Source organism: Calliopsis andreniformis, chromosome 6 (assembly GCF_051401765.1).
Source record: "Calliopsis andreniformis isolate RMS-2024a chromosome 6, iyCalAndr_principal, whole genome shotgun sequence".
NCBI lineage: Eukaryota > Metazoa > Arthropoda > Insecta > Hymenoptera > Andrenidae > Calliopsis > Calliopsis andreniformis.
The window spans coordinates 14,762,604-14,781,996 of record NC_135067.1 but is presented as its reverse complement, the minus strand read 5'-3'; the positions used below and the strand labels follow the sequence as shown (position 1 = coordinate 14,781,996).

At 40.0% G+C, this 19,393-nt stretch overlaps 2 protein-coding genes across 2 annotated transcripts; one reads left to right on the top strand and one right to left on the bottom strand.

Moving 5' to 3' along the window:
• Window positions 1–5,017: 5,017 nt before the first annotated feature.
• Window positions 5,018–13,373, top strand: LOC143180537 (T-box transcription factor TBX6). Its single transcript, XM_076380327.1, has 5 exons — window positions 5,018–5,233; window positions 6,655–6,802; window positions 10,325–10,637; window positions 12,585–12,731; window positions 12,816–13,373. Exons 1-5 carry the CDS (start codon window positions 5,134–5,136, stop codon window positions 13,338–13,340), a joined length of 1,233 nt encoding a protein of 410 aa, XP_076236442.1. The 5' UTR covers window positions 5,018–5,133; the 3' UTR covers window positions 13,341–13,373.
• Window positions 13,374–15,834: 2,461 nt separating this feature from the next.
• Window positions 15,835–17,281, bottom strand: LOC143180094 (phospholipase A1). The gene is made up of 4 exons (XM_076379625.1): window positions 16,999–17,281; window positions 16,111–16,858; window positions 16,003–16,054; window positions 15,835–15,954 (listed from the first exon to the last, which is right to left on the bottom strand). The coding sequence occupies exons 1-4, from the start codon at window positions 17,279–17,281 to the stop codon at window positions 15,835–15,837; spliced, it is 1,203 nt and encodes a 400-aa protein (XP_076235740.1).
• Between the last annotated feature and the right edge of the window lie 2,112 nt (window positions 17,282–19,393).

Here is a 19,393-nt window from a genome sequence, read left to right as displayed (position 1 = left end):
AGAGGGGATTATGATTTTAATTAGTAACAGTACTCAACAACTTAGTTCTATGGAAGCCAGTTAAGACAGATTTAGTCTACTGTAATTGTGAACCTTTCTTTATGTATACACATTAAATGTATATATGTACATGTATATGTAACTTCATACGGTAAACATATATGTGTATAACGCGTGCGGACGTTCGTGCATGAATGTACAATACTTGTACAGACAGCTTTAAGACTGAAAACTTAAACAAATCAGTTTTCAGTTTCCTTTTTCGATTTTCCTTATCGATGTTAAACTCAACTCTAGCCGATACGATTAGAGATCAGAACGGAAGTAGAAGACGGACTTTGATACGACATATTTATAACGGCGATTTGATAGAAGACGAATTACGATTCAATGAACAGATTAGTGATTAAAATACTTGGAATACTTGTTCGTAAGGAATTTATACGTACCTAAATAGTCTTCGATATTATGTGATACCGTTTTTATTTGTGTAACACTATGCATATATGACCTATCCATATTGATATCCCAATCGTGTAGTTGCGAATAACTATTTTCAGTGTACTGCGTCAACATGCTTTCTGGAAAAGATTCAAACAAAATTTTTATTTTTAACGGGCTTATAACAATCATTACTTTAATTTCACGTCGCAAAATTAATCGAGAAATACCTCGCATATTTTTAAGTTGTATGCACAAAATTTTAAACAATTGACGCATCTCTGAAACTGTTAACAAATAAGAATAACATCTGTGAGTTATTATATACTTACGATAGTCTGTCAATTATACCCTTTTCCATCTTATAATTTGTTGCAAATAGCGATCGATACTTTATATACGGATCGTTTTCATATCGAAATCTTTCATTTAGTTATTATAATACGTTAGGCTACAATCAAGAGAATGTATAAATGCAAATAAAATATGAAAAAACTATGTTAAAATTACTATTGATATTCTCCTAATTAACATGTAACACAGGGACGTCTTAAAAACGCCTTAAAGATATCCAGTAAAGCCTTAAACGTTCAGACATAAAATGAACATAAATTAGACGTCTAAGACGTGTGCTATCTGGCATCATTGTCTGAACAATGCTCGATATCCCGATTATATAGGAAACCGGATGTCCCTATAACACGATGTTGATAAAAACAAATGTGAATCAGACACATGAATCGCAGTCGGCTTATGTCAAAAGAAAGCGCGTAGAACCGAGTCGTTCAAAGCGTGCCGCTGAATACATACCCACGCGTGAAAACCCGCCCGGAAATGCCACTTTATGACCTCCACGTGAGATTCAAGAAATTAACTTTCTTCATGTTGGACCAGTGTCTTCGTTTTCGCAGTTTCCTCCTTTGGCAAAGATTACCTATGCACATTTTTCTTGTATTTAAAAGAAAACAATTGATCGAGAGAAATTTCAAACACTCATTTAACTAATAAAACACAGGAGAAATATATAGAATAGAACCTTTTTGGATATAGCCACAGATGTTTCGTTGCATTCGTGTGCGCGATGTTCACAGGCTGACATGTTATCTCGTTGTATCTAGAAACAGGGAAATTCGTGTCTCGAACACGTTTACTCTCGACTGTCCTGAAATAACAATACCTTTTAACCGCTTCTGTTGACAGTCATAGCTTATCCAACAGTTTATTTAATGTGCAACGATTTCAACTGATCCTTAGTTGCAAAACATATGGACATGGGATTCTTTAGAAGATAAGTTCTTCTTCCAATACGATCTGTTTCTCGCCAGATTTTCATAGTACATAGATGGAACAGGGTGATTTGAATGATTTTTTCCCGTAAGGAAAATGATCTGTCCCACTTATTCAGAAGCAAGAAATCTTAGTTGGGACAAATAAATAAATAGTCGTGGAACGATCGAACAGGACTTCCGTTTGGATTCACAAACACTCGCGGTAAAGTGGCCACTCGAAAGTAAACGTCTTCGTTCTCGTCCTTTAGCACTACAAGAGAGAAAGTCTACTTATCCTTCCTTCTGTTTATCCCTTCTTCCAAAGGTTTCTGCAGTAGGAGATCCTGCAGAGAAAATACTTGAACATGATGTTAAGAAGTCCAGCAAATCCTGTCATTCCAGAAAATAATCTCGATTATTTTCGAATGGAGAGGTACAATCCATCATCGCTGCAATTATCTTTACTCACTCCGTTTTGTCTTTTACATTTCTTCTTTAATTAATTATTCATTTTGGGGGAAGAGGAAAGTTCCCTCGCATTATATTGTTAATTCAGATGAACATAGTTCTTGAAAATATTTTACCACCAAGGTGCTTACGATAATGATGATGTGTATTTTTACTTTACCTTATTGATGGTGCTTTAATAGATGATATTAATAGCAGCAGTAAACGTGTTTTTATATTGACATATAAAATGATCTCACCAAACGATTTCGCTTCTTTGTTCATAATTCAAGACGTCTCGGAAAGTAACCATCGTCTTATTATGGGGCGCATAACTGTCGCGTGCGACGGACAGGAAGTGAGCCGTAAAACCTATTTGTCGGCTTCTCCTTATCCAGTTTCCCCCTTAACCATACCTCTTTCCTTTGCTGAAAGCTTTTGCCTACCGCTGGCCGGATTACGCACGTTCCCCATCGCGTTGCGTAAAAGTCTTTAACACGGCAAGGATAACGACGATTTCTACAAATAAAATTCAAAATAGAAATGAAAAGTAATACCTTACTCTCAAAAGCAATAGATTAAGTAGAATATTTTATACAAACTTCGTACACTGAAGATTTCGGAATATATCAGGTTTAAAACAGCTTAAGCTATTTCTACTGAATGTATTTTAATGAAATTCTTCCAAAATGTAATGAAATTCGTTTCGCTGTTTAGTTTGCAAACTATTTATAACTCTTCTTCATTAAGGGCCCTTGACACCTAATTAGGTACTTAGGATTAAAATGGGATAGCAGAATGGTCTTAACAGTCTGTCTAATCGTGAAGGGTAAATGGTCGGATGCCATAGAACGTAAAATTCTCTTTGAGACCCCCTTTAGCGAACCTTGAAACCAATCTGCCAGCAGGCGTGAGCTTTTATTGTTGAAAAAGAGATTGTAGCATGTTTCAGGATCATTTTAATGGTACTATTGCTTACCTAATTCCTCAAGCACCAGGTATCGGTTAAAAGCAAACTGTGAAATGTGATACCCACCTACTAATCCCAAGTATCTACTTGCAAGTAACATTAAATACAGTAGCAATTCCAATTCTAGATTTTGTAAAAAATCTTCTCAAGCCGTTCATAAACTTCAACCTAAAAGAAAGAAGAAAAAATAAATGTGTTTATCATTCGTCAAGAAAATACTTCATCTGTAGGTAAACTGTAAATCCTACCCCATCGAGATCCTGTCCTCTTCCGAAAACAGCTGTATTCCTTTACAAGAAAGTTTGTTGGTCCCCTTTATCAGAAGCTTCCTTTTTTCTGCCTACAATTTTTCTGAAAAAAATTATTCAGTAAACATCCCGTACCTCTTGTTCGTCTTCCATCTTTAGCTCTAATATCTTACACAAAAATTGCATTTACTTACGTAAAAAATACTATGACTGATATATCAATGAAGCTCTTCTTCGTACGCCTTTCACAAGCTCGTACGCCATCGCAGAAAGAGCAAGAGAAGGCGAAGAAAACGAGGGAACACGTCGCTAAGATATACCAATCAGTATGCATCGATAAGGAAAGATTGATAGAGAGGATTGTCGACAATCGATTAAAAATTCATCTGAATGATGGCGACGGGCGGCTGCGATGACACGATCGACAGGCATTACAATGCCGTCGTAAAGCAGTAGAATACAGGTAGCCCAAGCTGTCAGGTAAAGCTCGCACGCTTTTGTTGTGGGTATCGCTTACAGTTAATCCGCAATCCGGAACCCACTACAATGGTGCGATGACCGGCGTCGTAGGCGGCAAGGGGACCGCTTTCTACAACTGGAAAAAAGGAGGAAGCGACGACAGGAGCGGTACAGCACGAGAAAAAGGGAACAACGGAGCGAGAAAAGCGTAGATTTGTATCTCGCGCCGCTCCACGCTCAGCTCCGCGCCGTTCCGCTCCTCTTTGACCGCCGACGCACCGCGGACGGATTCTTGATTTTATCTTCTCGCCTCGTTTCGTCTCGACTCGAGAACAAACTATTAACGGCCGTCTGCCCGTCGGATTCTGTAATTTATGATGACGATTCGCCGCTCTTGTACTTAATGCTCTCCCTTTCCATCCTTAATGCGATCGTGTGCCGAGACATGCGTCAAAATACGCCGACGAATAAATCCGAGCGAAATCAACGCGAACGGGTCGCGATTTATGTTGGATCTGGTCACGTACGATTTTCCCGTGACAATTTTACGCGTATGCGTGTGTTCCATAAGTACATAGGTAACGTTTTATTTTTAGAAGGGGTATCAGACTGTAATACACAGGCCAAGTTAATACTGATGAACGTCTAAGTAATTTAATTATTAATCTGCCTTCATTTATTGCAAATTCTTTCATTATTAATAATGCAATTAACTCACTCAGAGACCAGTGCACAAGCGTGTGTTAATTAATTTCATTCTCTTCTTTCTATGCTTTTTTATTCTTCTTGAGGGTTGTTGTTCTCGAATTTTCACGAAATAAAATACATCATCTTCCTTCGAATTTTAAGAACAATATGAATTTTGTAGACAAATTTTTATTTCGTTTCATTTGTACATGCAACTACCAGTTTCCACATAATTTTGCGATAGAATGTTTTTTTGGAGTACCTATCTATTCGTCGATACTTTTCATTTTTTTCCTCCTGCTATCGCACGTGTTTCCAGATGCACTTCGCGGCTACGTTGCGGGTAAGTTGGAACTGCATCGACCAATAGGAGTAGCGTGGGTGGAGAACATTGTAGTGGTAGGGAATGGGCATCGACCAATGGGAAAAGGAATACCCGAGTACCGCGATGAGTCGCTTTTGCATGTCCCTCAGCGCATCCTCAGTCGTCATCAGACTGCAACCTGGAAAACGTCGGTTAGCGACGACTACAAACACGACTTTTCTACGAATTTCTCGTGTGATCGCGTGTGCAGACGCAAAGTGACATATAGTACAGTGCATCGGACACAAGATGAATTCGATTATGGCCATGCCGATGGAATTGCAGCTGCAACTGCACCAGCAAATGCTCTTCCGGCAACAACAAATCGTTCTTCGTAGACACAGATCAGGTTGGTGTTTTATCCTTTTCGTTGATTGTTTTCTTAAGACGTCACTTTTTTAGTGTTTTAGTTTTCCGATATTTTGCAATGCCATATAGTATGTTGCAATAGTCTTATTTTGAAGTATGACATCTACGATAGATCCCTATCTTGATTCGAATGTTCTTTGGAAATTTGGTAGACATAATTTATATCAGATTATTTCATCAGTAACATTGTTCCTCGTTTTATGTTTTGAAGGAAACAATGATCAATGTCTCGGTGAATAAATATGATCGTATTAAATGTCTTCAGGATATCATAATTTTTAAAAAGATAGGCTGTGCTTATAAAATGATCCGAAACACGTGTTAATTATTAGTAGATTGAAAGGTGTAAAATTTATTCTCCCTACAAACTTTTTTAATAAATAGGTCGACTTACCACCTTAAACTCATTTAGAATAATATTGTGTCACGCAGAGATACACCTATGTATCCGCAAAACTAACTTCGAGTTTTAAGAATTCGCAAAAGCGAAGGTTACTTGATTTAGCAACATTAAAAACCATGATACCTATGATGTATCTACTATTTCTTCTCCTAAGTAGAAACTACCCGACCGTAATCCGCTAAAATCACTTAGGTCACGCTTTATTCGATCGAATTAATTAAGTCACGCTTACGTAACTGCAGACCAATTAGATTCCTCGATCGCCAGATTTCACACGTTCGTAAACACGCGTCTCACCAGAGCCGCATTTTCCCAATTTCCCACGGGAAAAAAAGGAAGGCGTCTGGGGTGAGGAAGGTACGCGTAATACGCGACAAGTTGCCACGAAGGCGACATAGATCCGCGCGAGTATCCTCTCGGGCAAGATGAAAGGCGCCGACTTTCGGTCGAATGGTCAATCGTTATCTGCCTCTATACAACCGTTCGGTCCTCTCGGCGTCTTCTCGGCAGGAAGAGAAAGAAGACGAGCCGATGTCCGCAATTATCCTAGACGGGGACATAATACCCGACCGCAGAACCGCGAGACAAGTGGAGGGCGAATCGGTCATGCGGGCAAGCAACGTGGCTCTATGGGATCCACTTGCAAAAGGTGATCCTCCTGGCATTCGAGTTACCTCATCCGCGCAATTTCTTGTCCTCCCTCAGCTTGGTCGGTCCAGTGTTTAGGTAGACAGCCTAGGGGACGACAATCAGACGACAAGACACAATTTCTTTGCGTCAACAGTTTGTCCCATCGCGATCCTTGCGGTGAAGAAATAATTACTATTAACTCAACCCTTTGTTTTATGCTTCTTTGAAATCTGAGAAACTTGGGAACACTGTTTGGGAGAAAATGTGACATTTTTCTTATATTTGGAGTTATTAGTGAGAAGTAATATTCACTCTTTATTTTATATATGCGTATTAATAAGTAATATTTGTTTTATTATTTCTAGAAGACATGCCGAGCTCGAACATGTGGATGACACCTAGCTTTGGCGAAGGACCACCTCTGTCACCTGAGGTAAAGGTTGAACTAGAGAATCGGGAACTCTGGCAGCAATTCCACGCCGAGACGACGGAAATGATAATTACGAAGTTAGGACGGTGAGTCTATAAATTAGGATATTTCTTTAATTGATTTGATGTTTCGACCACTGTTTCGATAAATTGTTTTCAAGAATTGTGTGCGTGTTAACATTTGTCAGTTCGTGCTAATTATAAGGTACTATTTCTCTAAGAATAGCCAAATTTTTGTTGTACCTTGCATTCCATCAAGGGTAGAATAGCCCGTCAGGCGCCATACGACCACACCCTCTGTCGCGCTTGGAACCCTTAGTGTCTTCACCTGAAAAAATGCGACCTGCCCCTGAATTGTTTCGAATCACTACTACCTACCATATGCAATAATACAGATTTTATTTTACGCGCAAGTACTGCATTCAAAAACATCTTTACACACTCTGTAAATAATACTGATCACTTAAAGTAATACAAAATTATTTATAAATTTCACATACTCCATAAACCCGTGTCTTTTCTAGTATCCACTAAATTTATTTTTTAATCATGCCGATTTCTTACGAACATAATATCTAATAATAGTACCTATCTAGTATCTAAGAATTTTCTATTTTTATCTTCGACAATCGTAAAGTCACGTCACGAATGCAAAGTATCCCGTGTTACATACCTATACACTCGATGGTCAGGCGAGTAGACGCCTTTAACGAGAGATGCCTGCGAGCGACGACAGGGCGATTAGTTTCACTGGAGGTGGTCAAGAAAGGTCGTAAAAGTAAGGTCGGTGACGACGAGTCAGTCGTTTATCGATTCCACCGATCTCTGAATCGCTTGAACCAAAGGTAGATTTGCGGGAAAAGTCGTACGACCGGACGGATGCAGGACGAATCACGGCTTCCGGTCGCTCTTGAACGGAAATGATCAAGCTACCGGTCACTCCTTTCCAGATACCGAGGCGTAGGTATCTGAGATAACAGATTACTAAGAATTTCGCGTTTGCATCGTGTTAGATAACTCGCTGATATGGCGGCCAGATGGTTTCATTTTGGTACACGGAAATAAAAGGGAGGAGGAAACTCTTGACGCGGGGAGAAGAGCGCGGCGGAAGTTTCCAAGCGTTCAATAAGCTCGATTCTGAGTTCGAAAGGAACTTCAATGTTGACTAACTTGATATTTTTCAATATCGATGGTTGTAGCTTATCTACACTGCATAAGAGTATTTCCTTATTTTCGTTATTTTGGGTTTGTTGTCCCAGCCAGACGTAGAATACCGCGAATAAGTGGGATTCAAGGAACAGTGGCTCACCAGGGTAGACAGCTCGTGGGCGGTCCACTTTTTACAATACCAATGAAGGTGTTTGCCCGTCCGAATATTCGTGCCTTCCGGCCTGGCAATTTTTCCTTTCCCAAAGTGCACCACGTGCCAACCACGTGTACTCTGTTTCAGTCCCTACTTGTACCGATCAGTATTCCGTGGCACGATCGACTCTTCAGTTTTCCTCGTTCCCTTTGTTCGAGCTTCACTTTTTCGATGCACTGTGTCCTTCTATCACTTTTCACCCTCGTCTTACCCCCTGTGCTGTTACCGTCCTTGCGTCAAAGCTGACATGAATAGCTGCAGAGAACGTGCGTTTTAGAAATGCAACTCGACCTCTTCGACCGCGCTCGTCGTTTTCTCTTTGCGTATCCGTTTCTCTTTTTCTCTCTGGGAGTCTTCTTAAGCGGAGATAATTAATTTCACGTTTCGCTGTGATTCAGTTGTCAGTGTTTCGTTTCCCAAACGCTCCCATGGGTTTACAAGTTTACGGCAGTAATTGGGGCTGGAAAAAGTTCTGTTTAGCGAGGAAAAACAATTTCATGGATTCCTTTCAAGTCCTAGGCGAGGGAGTTCAAATTATAGGGAAAAGATATTGCGTAGTTTTGATATCGAGTTAGCAGGGTGTACATAAAAATGTATTTAGAATCCATTGCCGAGTGGGTGATTGGAGCCAAGCTGTTTTATAACACACCCCCGCAGCACGGGACGTTCGATTCATCTAATCGCCCAAGATGAAAGGGAAGTGAGGCGCGTGCTGCCGTTACACGCGCTGTATCGCGCTATTACGACATTATCTGACTGTTTGATAATCTCGAGAGGCTTTTTAAAAGGACCAGACACGCTTGGATCATCGAAGCGCACGGGTCTTCCAGCAGCCGTCGCGACGGCGTAATCCTCCACTTATAAGGGCGCCACTTTTAGTGGATTCAATAAGGGGGGCAGGACGTCGATGCTCTTGATGATTTTCTAACAGAGCTCTTCCGAATTTTTTCTTCTTGTGCTGAATAAATCATGAGGCGAACGATGCATGAATGGTAGTGTGCTTTCCACGTAGGTCATTTATGATTAAAGGGTGAACTGTAGCGACAGTCACGACATATTTTGTCTTCTAAAATTTGTAAGATTCATTATAGAATACTTGACACTTACGCAATTTCCTTTTTCGGATTTTCCACTCTTAATTGCGGTTGATAGCAAGAGCGATACTGCGTGCAAGGTTTTAAAGATTAAAGTTTTAGAGGATGATTAAAAAGAAGATTGAGTGTATGTTGCTTTGTGTGAGGTCTTAAATGTGCTTTGAGTTCAGGGAATTGACTACGACAGTTGAAGCTTATTTCACGGACACAGATTGGACTTCCCGCTGCTAATTACGTCCATTACGCCAGATATGTATCGCTTGTGGATTTAACTTTTAAATGCTCAGGGTCAGGTACCACTGTGATCATAGGTTTATGTGAACCCTTTGCAGGTTTAACACTTAAGTGCTTTCATTTCGAACAAGTGCAGTACAAAATTTAGCAATAATCAGTACAATAAATATCATAAATTGAGTAGATGTAAGAGTATAAAAAATTAATTTCTTACACAATTATAAATGCTCTTAAATAATATTTATTAAAAAAGAAAGGGTCAGGTTTTATTTTTACTTTCTTTTCGTTCAATTCTGTTAAGCGCATATATGCACAAAGAAACGAAGTGACTGCTGGAAATTCGCAATTAGATATGCAAACGGGACCGAGGACCGAACGACCACAGATTGACTTTGGGAGGTTTACTTACGGGATTATCCACGAGTTTGAAATGTTTACACGAGGGGAGAACTCGTTGTGTTGGGATCGAAAGATAATGGCCGTAATGCTCTCAAAGAGTCGCAGGAAGTAGCAAAAGTTCGAGTCGCTTTTTCGGTAACGCCTATTCGTTGCCAAGACGTTAATGACTGGGGAATTTTCCGTCCCTTCCTTCAACTTTCGTTTGCTTATCCTACCTGTGTAAAATGCACTTTTCACTCGTAGTGGATGACTGTTAAGAGTTGAGAGTTTGCAATACGAGCGAAGCAATTTCCCTTTCCTTCCAATTTACCTAGTTCAAAGTGGTCTTAACCTTTTAGTACTTATCAGAAAAATGTAATAAAAAGATCTCTTTTCTCCCAGACAGAATTGATGCTGGTACAGGAACTGATTAATTTATCATTCAAAACTAACTCTTTGGACTTGGAATAATCTTATTTAAAACGCTCAGAAGTGCAAAGGTTTAATCAGTTCAATGGTTAATGGATCATTTTGTTTCAGGCGGATGTTCCCATCGATTCAGCTAACTATTACTGGATTAGAGCGACGTGCCCGTTACTGCGTCCTCCTCGAAGTGGTGCCAGCGTCTGATCGTCGACACAAGTACGTTGGCGGCGGTAGTTCTGGCGTCGAGGATGGCTGTGGGAACGCAAAAGGATGGACGTCGGCTGGTCCAGCTGAACCTCAGCCACGGATCGATCGAAGGATTTATTTGCATCCGGACAGTCCAGCGACGGGTGCACATTGGATGCAGCATCCTGTCAATTTCAACAAGCTGAAGTTGACCAATAATGCTGTGGATCCAAGAACTAACGTAAGTCCAATTCTGTTTATTAGTTATAATTAGGTAGGTGCCTAAACTTTTTTAAATCCTACTGGGAGCCCTTATAAATTTTATTTTAAATGGAGATTTCATCCTACAAAATTTTATCGCGAAGAGCTAACTCAGTTTAAATTTTAAATATGTGGGTACATTAATATTGCCTTTCGTTAATTGTTGCTCGGTGAAAAACGCATCTTACGAAAAGGATTGATGGAGTGTGACGGAAGTCCGGAGAAAGAAGTTAGGGATTTACTATGAGCAGTAGCGGCTTACCATTTATCTAGATGTCCCATGTTTAGACAGGCTAACGTGTCCTGCAATGCCTCTTTCTCTCTCTGGTTTCGACTTACGTTCCTGCATCCTCAAGCGGTATGCGGGAGGTCGCCACACACAGATTCACCCTCTCAGCTACTCGTTTCACTTCCGATTAGCTCCTACTTTAAGAAAAAACAGACACCTCCTGTTTCCTAACGATACTCTACTTTGCGTCAATTAACTTCAGCTTCTTCCCCACGCGCAATTCCTCGGATTTCGAGGCCAGAAAAACGAAACAACACTTCTAATATTTCTGATATTCTATTGAAAATAGAATTGTCAGTACAAAAAAGAAAAAAGAACAGAACTCTTATTAATTTATCTTACCGCTATCTCTTCTTTCTTAATGAACCATTACAATTATAGCTTCCTATCCCATCCCAACTAATTCACGAAATTGCCTTTTAAGATATCTTTCCATAAACCTCCAATAGCAACGCACCGTGATTACGCGAAGCACTCAGCGTTGAAAACTCGTTATCCCTTCTATCTCTCATACCGACGCGAGTCATCGGTGTGTTAAACCATATTCCACGCTTAATGGGACCGTCCGTTAACACTGGAGGCTCCGTTAAATGGCCGAGGTGACCAAACTCGGCTCATCGGCGCACAGGAGCCCAGGCTCAGGATTAAAGTCTCGAAAAGGGAAAAGGTCGACACCGCGTGTAGATATTCTCGTTGTACCTTTAAGAAGACTTAAGCTACTCAAAACTGTGCTGGGTACGCTGGTTTCGGCCTCTGTCCGTGAAGAACGCAGATTAACACGGTCCACGACACCCTGTAATCGATATACCTCCCTTTCTTCGGGGCGAGTGGGTTTGTTTACGCCCTGACAGAATAAGAGTTCTGGCAGCTGCCAGCTTCGCCGTGGCGCCCCTTGCCAGTTCCTTCGGTTTTCACGAATATCCCGGAAATTACTTCTGCGGATCTGCGTCGTCTCGAGTGGCCCAAAGCACGCGCGATTCCTTCATGGAGAATTATTAAGGGGAATCATTATAACGAAGGGATCCTTCCTTGTGTCCATTCTCTTTACTGACGATTACTCTCTTGGGGATTTCGGAAAACTTATGAATTTGGTGTAAGTTTCCTTGTTCCTGCAAGTAGATTAAATACCTTCAGGAGGTAGAAATCTACCCCACGAAGCCACTTGTATAAGTTTAAATAGCGAAGGTAGTTAAGGGTTAACAAACTTTGATATTTGAACTAGGTATAACTACCACTGTTATACATACTTTTTACCCATATCCTGTGGTTCAGAATAATTGCTTTTTGCGGTGGAAGATAAGGTACTCAGTACAAGTGTTGAAGTCGTGGAAGCATCGCCGTGTAAAGTTGCAGTTCATGCAAGATTTTGAATAGGTCGGGAGTGTGTAATTCCGGGAAGGTTGAAGGGCCAGTCTGGTTTTCGAGAATCGCGTCTGTCTCAGGCGTTGTCGGCATCCTTAGCGAGGCGCCAACTTATCTTAACGAAGCGGCACTGTTTTACCCAATTCTTCAAACTAATTATAAATTTGATAAAATCCTCTGTCCTTCATACGTCAAGCAGAGTGAAATCTTTCTTCCCATTTTATATATGCTTTTCATTTTGAATCATATACTCATAGAATCTAATTCTTCTTACAGGTGGTCCTAACATCGATGCACAAATACGTTCCTCGAATTTGGATCATTCGTTGCGACGACGTGACTAGGCTGAGCGATCTGTATTCTCATCCAGCTTCGTCGTTCAAATTCAATGAAACGGAATTCATCGCCGTCACTGCTTATCAGGTGAATATCAGCATTTAAACTTCATAAAATCTTCATAGTATCTTAATTAGGTCAGTGTTAATATCTTTAATTCAATAATTCTAGAATGAGAACATCACAAAGCTGAAGATCAATAACAACCCATTCGCAAAGGGATTTCGAGAGTCGGGACAGTCCCGGTGCAAGAGGAAGTTCCAGCAAACGGAAACAGAAACAGCGAGTCGCGTCGATGATGAGGAGGGCAACCTATCCTCTGAGTCTGAATCGAACAGAGCATCGAATCATTTGGATGTCGTTGGTCAGAGGCCAAAGACCGCATCTAGTGAAACAGGAAGTCTTGATGACAGTGGAGTTAGTAGCTGTGGAGGTATCAGTCCACCTCTACCACTAATTCATCGAAATTCGCCATCGAGGGAAATTGATCGTGACGCGCAACCACGTTTGCACAGACCCTGGGTCGATTCTCCACAATTTTCATCCACATCAAATACTGTCACGTCGAACTTGTCACTCAAGTACGGCGAGTTAAATGTGCCATACTACTTGCTTCATCCATCTCTTGCTGCATTACAATCGGAGCTCGTTAGGCTACCGTACCAATCGACTGCACAGTTTTCGAGGTATTACTAATGAGAAGATTTATTGATATATTTTGTATGTTGTTACGCAGAGCCGTCTTAAATATCGGCTGTAAGATTAAATTTGTAAGTAGAGCGAGTTACGAACAATGAACCAAAGATTTTTCTATATTTAGGATACTGGCGATAGAATAATATTTTCTACGGTCTTTCTCACTTTTATCTAGTTGAATAGTTGATTATGTAAAAATGGAATATTAGGTACCTAAGAGGAGGTTTGATATAAAATGTATTTGAAGTTTGACATTCGAAACAATCTAGTTGTGAAGGGATGCACTTCTGGTAGGTGCATGTATGCACAGTGTTTCCGATTGTAAATTGTAAAAAAGTACATATCGTATTCATCGATGAATATTAAGCGTAGGAGAAAGTATTGTATTTTTTCAGTTACTAATAGATGACCAAAGATGTTTCACATGATCGTTTCAAAGATTTCTTTGTTCTTTGTGGTCCAACACAGATGTTATAATAGAATTTTCCTATTCCATTACATTATAAGAGACGAACCTAGAAGTACTTTTCACACTCGGGTTATTCTAGAAAATTAGCAGTAAAGATCCATTTGATTTTTGCGATGAAACATCAAAGCGGATGTTGAACGTTGATGCAAGCAATGCTTGAAGAATTTTATCTGCGATGACCAATCGACTAGAAATAAGTACCTAATATGTATTACGAATATTTCACGCGAGAATGTAAATAAGTATAATTCAGTGCCTTGATAAAGGAACAGACCAACATATATAATTATAAATATAATTATTATTGTTATTAGTGATGCGTTCTCTCTGAGCCAAGAGTATGCAGAAGAGTATAGACGCGTAGTTTACCAGTATTAAAAAAGTCTGTATTATTTCTTTAATGATTGTTAATCAAATACGTGCATGTGTTTGTGCGTAACATGTACCTTTACTGGTAAATTTGTACTCTAATTTTTGAGAGACCAACATACTTTTATTCATCAATATATCGTTACTTAAAATACGTAGTCTAAGAAAATCGACGATTTTTCTACAGTGCGTTACCGTTGTAATAAATTACGTTTTACAAAAATGCTTCAATTTATCTTCCCTACACAATACCAACCCTCGATTTTTACCTATAGTCAATCATAGAATATGATACAAGTCTCTCTCTGCTCTTTAGACTGCTGTCTAATAGAGGACTACCTAGTGGACTGCTCTCTGGAGAAAAATCAGCGTCATTAGGCAAATTTCGGAAACCGCCGTTCTCAAGAGGAAGTGTCTGCAGAGACACGAGTCTTCTTAGAGATATTTGTGTCGCGTCTACGTGTCGCCCTTCCAAGGTTCCAACCGACTTCTATAGAGTATCGATGTCTTCCAAAACACTTTAAAATCAGCAGGGCGCCGGTTTGTCGGCTACTCAATGATGTCTGGATTCGTCAACGAGTTTCCATGCAACGATCTTTCAAGTCCTCCAGCAAAACAGTACGCAGTCATGCACCCAGCTATCTTTTGTGCAAGACGTCATTCTTGAGAACGGCAGAAGCCTTGGAATCATAACATAGACAAGTACCTATTGAAAAACACGGAAGCCACCAAGACAGTAGTCGTTTCACGATGGTGGTCCTTGAGGCTTTTCTACCGGAATTCTCATTATGATATTTTGAGCTACTGTTTGTCAAGAGATCAGTTCGTGAGAATGAAGTGTAGTAAAAGTTTTCCAGTAAAAATCCTGTAACATTTTTTCACATAATTGAAAACATTAAATTTGGAACTATAATTCTCTGTAAAGCTGAAAAACTCAATTTTATACAAGTTATACTTTAAGATATTTTATTTAAGTTATACATATTAGGTACTACATTACATATCATACAATTTACAAAAATAGCGTCGAAGTGAAGACATCTCCGTCCCAACAAGTACAGTGTGCTATTTTATATCAGAATAACTTGCTGGAATTAATTATGTGTTACAAGACTTTGCAAGTATATTAATGAATCTATGATAAAATTCTGAGATATTTCCAAAAATCGGGATGTTAAATGTTCTGGATACGAATTCAGATCGTTTCAGTACAGAATCGCTTGTGACGCTTGGAATATGCAAATCATTGCAATCACTCGATTGTACAACTACTGTCAGCAAGAAAAGATTGAGACATAGTTTGTCTGGCCAATCGACATTGTCATGAATACATTTACGGTTGTTCAGTAGAGCAGTTAACGGGATTTATCGGTCGGTAGATCACGAACGCAAGATTTTTCCGGACAATTCGTACTACGTCTGAATACGCAATCGCGTTCCGTGATCGGACTGCACGTTTCGCGGTACCGTACGAAGATCCACTTGTTCCTGCACACCTGTTCTGATCGATGAAGCAATGAATGGAATGCTACATGATCTAGATGCATCATTCGTTAATTGATTTCAGCAAATATCGTGTTGCAATGTAAAGTAGTGAATGGTCGCTCTACTTTTCATGTAAATGAGCTACATAAGATATTCAATTACAGCATCGCGCTACTGAATTAATTTAAAAGCTTGATTCAAGTGTATCAGTAAATAGAACGCTTTGCAATACGTAGCTCTCTGTTTAGTCATGCTCAACACAGAAAAGAAAACTCCAATCTGCAGTGTTTTCTTTAATTGTACATATTAAGTGGTCCTAAAAACATTATACCTTTTTACAATCGTAATTAATTTGTCACTTGCTAGATTACTGTCTCCCCTTTCTTCCGCACTTTTGTATACAGTCTTCTAATTCACGATTCCGGAGCTATCGTGTCACGAACTTACCCTCTTACTGTTATGTCATCTGGTAAACAGCATCTCTCGTCGCCGCGTCCGTTCCTATATCTAGGACAATACGGCGGATGCTTCCCAGTGAAGCAGAAGGACCCCCTGGTCCCGATCGGGGTGTGTTGTCCCATGGGCACATATTCGCCGGCTCTTTGACCGATTCTGGGCCCGGAAGGGCATCGTCTGGAGCAAGGCTCCGCCATGGACTCTTGACCGCCGCTGTCGATACTCTCAGCCATGTAACAAACGACCCAGACGTGACTGCAGAGCTGATAATTCGGCTTGTTCTCGCAGAATGGCTGCACTTTGCCACCGTTTACGCAGAAGTCCACGTGTCCCATGCGTCCACCTTCCCCATAATATCCAGCATTCGTGTGAATCACCTCCACGAAGTCTGCGTCCCCGCTGTCCAAGCGATTCACGTAGCCAGGACGTAGCAGAGGCCTGGCTGGATCCAAGCCAATTATTCGGTGCATTCTGAACAGCAGAAAGTTTGCCATGATGCCACAGATGTGGGCACCGAGTGAGTGGCCCACGCAGGTCGTTCTAGAAATCGGTAATCCCAGGTTTCGCAAGGTGGTCAAGGTGCCTGCCAGGCAGCGGGCCACTGGACGAAGATTCGATACAGCGGCTGGGTAACAGGGTGGTGCGCATAGGGCACCCCAGTCGACGAGGAATATGTTATAACTTCCGTTTCTAAGGTAGGCGTCACGGAGGACTGCTATCGGCAGGGTGTCATCGCCGCCTGAAAAGGTGCGAGAATTTGGTGACTTTGAATATCTATTTTTAGTCGGTGTTTCTTTAAATTAGAGGCTAAAAATGTGAAAGGTAAATAAGATGAAAGTGGTACATTAATTTGCTATAAGTGTAATTTCAAGAAAATACCTGCGTATCCGTGCACAAGGAAAACGTTCTCTTTGGTGGGATCGTAATCCTGCCGCAGCCAGTCGGACTCTCTGGAGTCCAGTTCTCTTCTTGGTCGATCCTTTGCATACAGGAAGACCTTCACGTCAGGATCAGGGCAGGCATCTCTGTCGTTTCCTCGCCTCCAAATGCACTTTTCACGATTATATTCTGCCGCGGCACCGTTTTGTATCGCTTCCTGAATTGGTCCCTTGGGTACCTTCTTTGATAGAACTTGAACCAAAATAAGGAATAATGTTGTCATGAACAAGGACGATCTTAACGTTGAGGCAAGCATCTCGCGGCACGAGACGTTCGTCGATGGCGCGATACGAGAACTGATCACCAATGCACGGTGATTCTTCGAGTGCCGTTTTGTCCTTCCTTCACTCCCACTTTGCCCACCTGTCGAAGGTTGTTAGAAAATTAGGGGATTCGTGGGGGGAAGTAGAGGAGGAAGGCTATGTGATCATCGATAGTTTATAAGTGAGGTGTTATGATCACCGATTTTTAATGGTTCAGAGAGATTACTTTCAGTGTAAAAGTCTGGTGTCCTTTATATAAATATACATGTTAATTTATCGAAGAGAAAATTATTTATTCCTGAAATCATGAATTTTGAATTAAATGGAAAAAAAGGAATTTAGAAAGAAGAAATACCAAACATTTATCTTGTGGATGATTGAAAATATCATAGCGAAAGAGGAAGAAAGACTAATTTATCTTGTAGTTAATTCTGCTGAAATCCTTGGACACTCCTTGACCTATCTGTATCTAAATTTATGTTTACGAATCATAGTTGTATATTTCCTATATTTGCTTCAACTGTTGAATAACTTGAAAATTCTCAACAAAATTAAAGGAAGATTGCTTAATACTTTTGATTTATAAAAGACGATAATGAAGTATAAAATATTAGTAAAACAGTGGAAAATCTTTTCAATCTAAAGTGATCGCATAAACCAAGACTACTGTGGAATATATGTTCTCCTTTTAGTTCTTTGAACCTATTGAAGGCTTCAGGAATAACAAAAGATTGAGGTTCACGGAAAGTTGCGAAAGTGCATCGAGAAATCTTTTAAACACTTCCAGAAATTCCAATGAATGAAAATGTCGTACTAGATACGTATAGGTACTAAATTCTTTTTTCATCTGTATGAGAGGAAAGATGACAGCAAAGTAGAAAGGTGTAAACCGAAGCGACCACTTTCTTTTCTTATTACGAAATTTTTTGAGTATACACATAAAGGATTTACTGTGAAAGTAAAAAGAGAAGAAAGTGTTCCCACTAATCATTGCCATTGACATATTAAATGAGGACACTGGCAGAAAGCGTGGAAAATAAAAGATTAACGGTGTATTGGATTAGTACGATCTTGAATTTTGTCATTTATTTACGGTAATGTGAATCATTTATATCATTTTTTATAGACTTTAAAACATGTGAAAGAGATGAAATTATTCAGTTTTGTGGCACAATTAGAAATCAGTTCTTGTTTATTATCAATTTTCTGAGACAGAATCAACTTGTATTTCAACACTAACTTAAGTGTCAGCAGAAAGTGTGAAAGATTGATGTACCGTATCAAGTAAGACGGCTCACGTTTCATTAGTGTTTCACTCTTCCGCTTTTGTAGGTATAATACAACATTCTGCTTGCGTAACAATTGACAGTCTGTTCTTTGATAACATTTGAACAGGTCTAAAATTGTCAGTTCTTACAAATTTGTTAATGTGTCATTAATTAACAATTATAAATGTTAATAATTTGTACAATTATTGTTCGTTCGATTAATTTCGAAACTTCTACCACCCGAAGAACTCCCCTCATTGGTTCACCATGTTTCCTGATAGAGTATAAATACTCTTGCAGGACCCTTAATGTCTCAGTCGTCGTGGGTCCTCCGGCGGGTGAGGACCCTCCTCGGGATCTTGGAGGGACTCCTGGGACCTGGACCACCTTGGACCCTTGGACACCCCTGACCAGTGGTCATCATGGATGACCATTGGGCAGCTATCAGATGACCAGTGGTCATCATGGATGACCAGTAAACAGGATAAAAAATAATTTGTTGAAAAATTCAAAAGTTTTAATGTGGGGAAAAATAGAAATTGTAAGTATTATGTGGACTTCGTCGATTATTTGACTTTCTGAATATGTGTTTTATCATTTCGTTATTAATTTATCATAATGTCTCATATTTAATTTCTCGTCGGTATTATAGTTTGAGTTCTTGCCACTCCTAGCGCTGTACCCTTATTTCACGCCCAGCCGCTAACGTTGAGCGTGACATGGAAATGATAATGGGACTTTAGAGTATCAAAAGCCTGGAACAGAATACAGGGAACAGTACGTATATTTTATTGTATACAATGG

Coding starts and splice junctions, on each gene's coding strand:
- LOC143180537 (XM_076380327.1), top strand. CDS start 5,134: ATGAATTCGATTATGGCCATGCCGATGGAATTGCAGCTGCAACTGCAC. Junction 6,803..10,324: donor ATAATTACGAAGTTAGGACG/GTGAGTCTATAA, acceptor ATTTTGTTTCAG/GCGGATGTTCCCATCGATTC. Junction 10,638..12,584: donor CTGTGGATCCAAGAACTAAC/GTAAGTCCAATT, acceptor TTCTTCTTACAG/GTGGTCCTAACATCGATGCA.
- LOC143180094 (XM_076379625.1), bottom strand. CDS start 17,281: ATGACAACATTATTCCTTATTTTGGTTCAAGTTCTATCAAAGAAGGTA. Junction 16,859..16,998: donor CCTTGTGCACGGATACGCAG/GTATTTTCTTGA, acceptor GCACCTTTTCAG/GCGGCGATGACACCCTGCCG. Junction 15,955..16,002: donor GTGACAAATTAATTACGATT/GTAAAAAGGTAT, acceptor GTACAATTAAAG/AAAACACTGCAGATTGGAGT.